The sequence below is a fragment of the Bactrocera latifrons genome, unplaced genomic scaffold (genome assembly GCF_001853355.1).
Source record: "Bactrocera latifrons isolate USDA-ARS-PBARC rearing strain unplaced genomic scaffold, ASM185335v1 scaffold_81, whole genome shotgun sequence".
Lineage (NCBI taxonomy): Eukaryota > Metazoa > Arthropoda > Insecta > Diptera > Tephritidae > Bactrocera > Bactrocera latifrons.
Window position 1 is genome coordinate 25,258 of NW_017537501.1, and position 8,071 is coordinate 33,328.

Here is an 8,071-nt window from a genome sequence, read left to right on the forward strand (position 1 = left end):
TATTTTTTTTTGTATTTTTTTTATAATTGTTTATTTTTTGTTTTTTAATTTGTGAACGTTGTTGCAATTTTTGTGTACTTTACCCACTTTTCTTAAYTCATAGATAAGCTTATACTGTTTTTTATCACTAAGACTAGCAAGTTCATATATTCTTTAATTTTTATGACATTTTATTGCCATTTGTTTTGGCAATTATGAATTATGACATTCTTGTAAATTAAAGAATTTTGCAATTCTCTTTGTTTTGAACTCTATAGTACATGCATATGTGTAAATGCATGATGTTTGCGAATGATCGAAAATTGGCCGCTTTGTGCGGGCATTGTAAATATACCCGCTGCTTTTATTAGATGGTTTTGTTTTTGTTTACTTTTTTTTGTATCTATGGTTGTGTGATACTGATCGAAATCACTTCAGCATAGAGTTAGCTAATTTTGGTAGAACAAACCGGAATTGCGTTCTTTTATAGACGCTTTCACTGTATTCCACACATTTTCAATGAGATTTAGATCCGGGTATTACGGAGGAAACTCCATTACATTGTCGTTAACCCTAAACCCTCCTTCTGTACACTTAGCCCTAGTACACTCAACCATAGTGACATATTATCTTCAATGYACTAAAGCATACATGCTTCAAGAATTTAACATAGTCGGTTGCGTGCATAATGACCTGTGTGTTGTGAAGAGACCCCAGATTTTTATATGAAAATTATACCAAAATCTGATGTTTCCGCTCAAAACACACAAAAGAATGAACGGACCGTGCATTATTCTGCTGCAAGAACCAACAGTTTTCTTGTTGATAGCTTCGGTTGTCGAGGAATTATATCCTCGATGATCGAAAAAAACATAACCTTAATTTATGACCTGCTTTCACGTGATTTTTTCGGTTTCGGCTTACCTTTGCCACGATATTCGGCCGATTAATCGACTGTTTCCGTGGCATAAGCACCAATAATAATAAGTTCTATGACATCTTGTTAGTCGGTAAACATTCTTTCACAGACGTTACTGCGATGCTGTTTTTGGAAAAGGTTAGTGATTTTGAAGCAGTGAAAGCACGTTTCATGTCCAAATGATCTTTCAAAATGTAAAATGCTTTACTGGCATCTCATCTCTGACTGTTACTAATCGTTACTCAAGCACCGTTGCCTTTATTTTATTGACGTGTAGAACATTAGTTGATGTTGATGGCCGCCCTGTCCTTAGTTCATTGTCAACGCGTTCTCGAACTTCTTTGAATARTTTTTACCRATCTAAAACACTTSCTCGCGGCKAACAATTACCACCCAAGACTTTTTCCAACACTCTGATTGTTTCGGCACCAGAAACTTGATTCCGCAAACAAAACTTGATGGAACATCTTTGTTGAATAACTTCACTCATCGTAAAAATCGCCGAATGCACTTTAAGTACTTCAGAAAGACAAGCGAATACGAAACGCTAATGATTCCCTGACAGTTATTCCAACCTAGAAAAAAATATTTCCACGAATGGGTTTTCGGGAAAATTTAAATTTAAAAAATATTACTTACTATTATTTGCCCACAAGACTACTATTTTTGCAACAGAAATAGTAGGAGCAATGGGTTGTTGACAATCAGAAAATTATGTATCTTTCATACCCCAAGTCGTTCCAAATTAGCGAACCAAAGTGTTGATGGCCGGAGGTCACACGATTCCAAACTTTCTATGGCATAAACATATACACATAAATATACACAAACACAAATAAAAAAAAACTGTATTAATATACTTATATAATTTACTTTTCACAAATTGGACAATTTATTTCAATTTCTGCAAATCCATGTCAACACTGTAACACGCTTAGAACAATTGAAGCAAATACATACTTACGAGCATACATGTACATACATATGTATATGTATGAGAAATCCAAATTATCACGCATATTTGTCGCCTTTTTACTTTAATTGAATTTGATTGCTGATGTTTGGTTAATGCGTCGATTATCTCAAAGTACCTTGACACGTCGAGAGATAGATCAGTCAGCCACAAACGAACATAACTTCATATACATACAYATGTTTKCATAAATATGATATATGCGCGAGTTAAGTGAAGCGCGCAAWATTGAAATTTACGAGCACCTAACCAATTCAGCTTATTATTTGTATTCTTTCACTTCCCGTGGGTCAGATGACCTTTCACATTTAAGAGTGGACTTAGTACATACTGATTACTATAATTTGTATAACTAAAATAGAATTGTATGAATGTAGTATTACAGAAACTGTCAATGCATGAAAACAAGATACTTGGAGAGTGGCGATTCGAACAAGCAACTCATTACAGTGAAAAGAGCTGTCTTTATCAACTTGTGGAAAAATAGTTGATTTATGTTATGCAATTTTTATGAGGTTTCAAGCTACTTTTGAATTGAAGTCAACGGCGTGAGTTTTTACTAGACCACACATAATTTTTGATGAWGATTCTTGACTTGTTTGCATGTCAAACTCATAAACCCATGTCTCAYCGGCAGTGAAAATGCTCTCTATGAATGTGAGATCGGAATTCGCACGATAAAGCATGTCSAAATAGATCTGTTCACGGTACTCTTTTTGAAAACAAGATTTTATCAGGTCGATTCGAGCAAGTACGCGTATATTACCCAAAATTTCACCAAAATGTTTCGAACAGATTCACGAAAGATATCGAGCTCTCTTGCCTTCTCACTTATTTAAGGGGTTACTTGGATTTCCTCGGTAAAAAACAACCGTTTTTCAATAATTTTTTTCTCATATAAAAAATAAAATTTTCGGCCAAAAATATTTTGTTGTAATCGAAAAAAAAACTTCGACCAAGTCTTTAAGAATTGTATCTCAAAGACCTGTGTAAAATTGCATGAAGATCGGTTGAGTAGTTATGGATCTTGTTTCGAGAAAATGTGTTTAAAGACGGCGCACTTAGGCTAGCTAGCCCCGAGCGCACAACTTCTCAAGACTGTATCTCCGAAACTATTACTTGATTCAACTTGAAAATGTAGARCAATATTCTAGAGATGTTGTAGAATTTAATAAGACAGTGAAAAAATCGATTATTTGAAACCCCTAAACCCATGTAATCCCTTAATACTATCTTCACGGAACGAGGACTGACTTCAATGATCTCTCGACCGTCTTTGAAGGCTCTGTACCACACTTAGTCTTCTGTTTTTACTAAAACTGAATCATCGTAAGCCTTTCCCAATATTCCCAATGTTTCCGCACACGAAATTTGGTTAGAAATTCTAACTTTGAGACAAATTCTTTTTTCGACATTTTTATTCATTTTAAAAATGCAACGCACTCTGAGGTGTATCGACTTAAGCAGCTGCTGTACACAAACTGTTTGATAGACCAGGCTCATATTTGGCATAGTAACTAAAGAAAGCCCTAAAAACCTTTTGAAGTTTTCTTCCTTGATGCCTCTTTTATCTTTTATACAAAAATTTTTTCCATTTTTTGATAAGTTTTCTCAGGAAATGCAAAAAAACAGTAAACGATTCAAATCTGTGTTTGTACTTCATTTACATGTTATTTCGTAGCAGTAGATGAGAATTCAACTTATTATTCTTAAAATTTAATTTATTTACTTCCTCAACAAACGATCTAAAATGGCATGCAAATGTGAGGTAAGTGTAGTTCCTCATTGTTGGTCTAATTCCTCACTTCCGTTTGAAAAATTTACAACTACAAATATGCATGCATTAAATTTTCCATAACAGAGAATTCTTTGTTTAATTGAATTTGTTGCTTTTTCCGTTAATATGCTATTCAGTTCAAATATTGGCACATTTTGCCCAAGGGGGCAGCAGTAAAGGGAACTTAACTGACAACAATGATAGCGGAATTATTCATCATAATTCSAATTGTAATATATAATTTTATTTGCACATGCATTTATGTGCACTTTAGCACTCTTAGCCATGTGAACACATGTTTGCTCTGTGCAAATAATTTATTTTGAAAACAAATCAATACTGACCTTACTACAACATCAGAATAATGATCTATAATTTGAAAATAAATACTAGCGCATTAYATAACCATGTGATGTATTCACTCAAAATACCTGATAAGTTAGCTGGATTTGCAATAGTTGCGCTGATACATGAGGGTGGTACTTAATTTGTTCACAAAACTTCTGTTTGTCTGTTGAGCAATTAATCGCAAAGGAATTTGTTGGTATGAAGAAGCATTTTTTTGTTTGTAGGGAAATTCTTTTAAAGAAATTCAGTTATTTTGTTCAGAAGGGTAAATGAATAGCTAGTAGACAATAGAATGGCTTGTAGGCAATAGCTTCAATCTTGATTTTGGTTGGTCAGTTTTATGGCAGATATTAGCTATAGTTATCCCATCTATAAAATTTCTTCGGACTTACTTACACTATTGGCTCTGATAATAACCTGTGCCAAATTTCTTGAAGATATCTCATCAAATGAAAAAGTTTTCCATACAAGAACTTGATTTGGTTCGTTCAGTTTGTAGGGCAGCTATATGCTATAGTAATSCAATATATGCAATTCCGACAAATGAATAGCTTATTGGGGAGAAAAAGACGTGTGCAAAGTTTCAGACCGATTTCTCAAACGAGAGAGACTAGTACGAGTAAATGCAAACCAGCATAAAGTCCGACTTGACTAAATCGTCACAGCTAGTCGTGCTGATCTTTTATATAATTTTTTTTATAGAGTCCGACATTTTCTTCTGTTCAGTGAATAAAAATACTTTCTAAGCAGCTTTTTATATTTGGCCACAACCTAATGTAGTATGAGCCCAAAATATATACACACACTCACATTGTTTGTTTGCACAACATTGATTGTGTTGTCAATCAATTAAGTTGTCATAAAAAGTTCTAGTTCACTAGTTTCGTAAGAATTTTGCCAAGCAAAAASCTATTTATTGATTTTTTAGTAATAATTACTGATAATTATTGGAAAGGGCGTAATTAGCTCATAGTCAGTATACAACAACAACAATTGTTGTTTTAAACTAGAAAGTATACAGAGCAAGATCAATAATAATTCTCAATACAAAAACAACGAATAATTAAAGCAGAAACACACACACACATGTAAASAAAATATTTCGCACTAAAATAGAAAAATTAAAAAAACACAGCAAATTAGCTAACAAGCTGCCAACAACACAAYAAATTCCATCGATAAATAGCTCGTCACACCATCGAGTTAAGTTTGCAGCAATTCTCAAGTGAAGGTCACACACTTACACACCCACACGCACGCACGCAAGCACACCTGTCGAACAAATTACAATTTCTGCATCGAAACACTACAACTACAACAAATCGCCATGCAGATACTGAATTGTGTCACTTTTTTAAACTCACTCTCTCTCTCTCTCTCTCTCTCTTTTGTTGTAATTCCAGTGATGCCGCCGGCTCGACGTCCGCCAACAATAACAATGACAACCATCAGCAGGATACCTTGGATGAAGTCGAAGTCGAGAACCGCATTAAGATGGTTATAAATGAAGAAAAGTTTGTAGTCCAAATTTTCGAAATTTTCMATTTAAGTCCTYTGTCCTTCTTTATATTAACACACGTTTCGTTGTAATGTTTTTGTCCAAATTCATCAAAATTAGCACACAATTACTTACACATCTTTGATATTAACTTTTTTTTGTGAATAAGTAGACAAGAAACGTTTTCTCATTTATACAAAAAAAAAAAAAAAAAAAATTGTATCTGTATACCTCGGCCTTAACCCACTGTCCTACCTATACCACCTGATTTATTACTTTGTTTTTGTTTAAGTTGCGTAATATTTTTAGTTTTTTTTTTCAAATAACTGCATTTTATATTTTTTTAAATTAGTTTTTACTAGTTTTATTGTGTAATTTTTTTATTATTTTTCGGGTTTGTTTTACAATTTTGTTACATTCTTGGTTATTTCTTTTTGTTGTCTTATTTTATTATTAATTTTCTCTGTAATATTGTTGTATAAAAAGTTTTTTCCTTCTACATTTATTATGTTGCTCATTTTGTTGTATTTAATTTTTYTATACCCTGAATAGGGTGTATTAAGTTTGACATAAAGTTTGTAACACAGTGAAGGAAACGCCCAAGTTATACCCAAAATAACCACCAAAGACATATGAACGAACTCGYAAGAGATGACGATTTTCACGCACCACATCCTTCACTTTTTTTTTATATTTTCATCGTCGAGAACGAAGCATGTTTTCAACGATCTTTCGACCGTCTTTGACAGCTTTGTACCACACGTAGGCCTGTGTTTTTGATAAAACTGAATCAACGTAAGCCTTTTCCAATACAAAATTTTAGACAACAAACTACTGAGGTGTACCGACTTAAGCAGCTGACAATTAAKAAMACTCCYACCAACTTAACAAAATACAYTTTTTTGAAATATAATTTACCTGGGGAATTTAGTTACAATTTATGGTATGGTAAATGATCAGCACCTGCCTGGCTATCTGTCTGTATGTACACGAACTAATTTCTCAGTTTTTGAGGTATCGATCTGAAATTTTATATTTGGCAAGATGTCTTCATGAACGTTCTCATGATTCATTTTCCAAGGGAATGAATGGTATAATATCTAAGAAACTGTTTGGATCATAACATAYATATGYATAYACATATGCAGCTGCCATATAAAATTGCTGATCAAAATCATGTTCTTGTATGGCACCTTTGCATTTGTGAAGGGTGTTATAGCTCCGGTGCAACCGTAGTTAATGGTTTTTCTTCTTTCGGTCCTTTTTGTATGCTTGCGGAAAGCACATTTTTAATCTCATTCATACATTTTTATTGTTCCGAATGGTTTCCCTTATCGGTTCAAAGCTATTTGACAGCATAAAATAATTTTGACACGTTCCTCAATTTGTTTTTTAATTACATCTTGATAGTTCTAATTATCAATTGAAAGCTTTTTAGTTACTTAATCACAGCAAACACACAGATACGATTTCGATTAGATAACTTATGGAAGAAGTTTTAGTACTTGATACCGACAGCACTTGCTTGATTTTTTTTTGCTTCAAAAAAAGGAAAAAATTATATGCTTAAGCTGTCTCCAATATACTAAGCGTTACTCTCCAGTAAATCGAACAAACTATATATATGCACAAACTTTAATGAGGTGTCCTCATACTTTCTTGAAATGACGAATCGCAAAGTTAGTTCGATAGAAATATTTCTGTGCGTTTTGAATTGCTTTGTCATGATACTTATTGGAAAACTATTGCGTTTCACAACAGGTCTTTCAGAAACGATTATATTTTCTACTCATTGATTAATTTTCACGAGAGTCATATAACATTCGAAAGGATCCTAAAAATCTCTTCTAGAATGAGCACAATTAAGCAGTCTCCTTGATATGTGACAAAAGTGCTTTACATACCTTACATATACATATGTATATGCAGTCATATTCACAATCATTCCTGGGAACCACCTGAAGTGTTATTTGTGGTATTATGCATGAGTGGCGTTTTTCTCGCTTCACTTATCTTATCACGCTTTCCCTTTCAATGAATTTTCAAAGTCAAACATCTGTGCATTATAACACCCTCGCAAAGARCAAGTTAGATAACATTTGCAATTAAAATTCATGCAATAGTCGTTCATATAGAAATACAAAACATTTTGCGATAATTGTAATGCGTATAAGAGGGCTTGTCAATGTAAGGCGTTTGAAAGTACAGCAGGTCGTTYATGTGGTGCTGACAATATTTCGAAGTACGTGTGTTTTTTCCATCAACTTTTTTAAACCAAGATTTCGAGCAACTTGTGATTTATACTGAATAACTATAATATTCTGTGAATATTTATGATGGTTTTGATGAGTTTTTTCTCGAGGAATTTCAAGCGCTTTGGTTTACTATTAAATGTTTTTTGCTAATTTGTAAGCGATTTTCAATTTATTTTTTAAGTTAATAATTTGTGGAAAAATTTTAAAAAGTTTTTTGTTATTATTGAAAATTTCAAAGTCATGAGGTTCGATACTGTTATTATTTTGCACTTAATTATTGTTTGAAAATCTCAATTTTAGCATTTTAATATGAGAAAAATAC

The 8,071-nt window shown here is 33.0% G+C and overlaps 1 protein-coding gene across 2 annotated transcripts in view; it reads left to right on the plus strand.

Annotated features, from left to right (window-relative positions):
• The window catches only part of LOC108976927 (purine nucleoside phosphorylase-like), a 16,855-nt gene that overhangs the window by 5,777 nt on the left and 3,007 nt on the right, over positions 1-8,071 (plus strand). The window contains exon 3 of one of the 2 annotated variants that reach the window (XM_018946373.1): positions 5,400-5,510. The exons of the other annotated variant lie outside the window; for it this stretch is intronic. Within the exon in view, the coding sequence (XP_018801918.1) occupies positions 5,400-5,510 (111 nt within the window). The remainder of the gene's footprint in view (positions 1-5,399; positions 5,511-8,071) is intronic. 2 annotated transcript variants of the gene reach the window in all.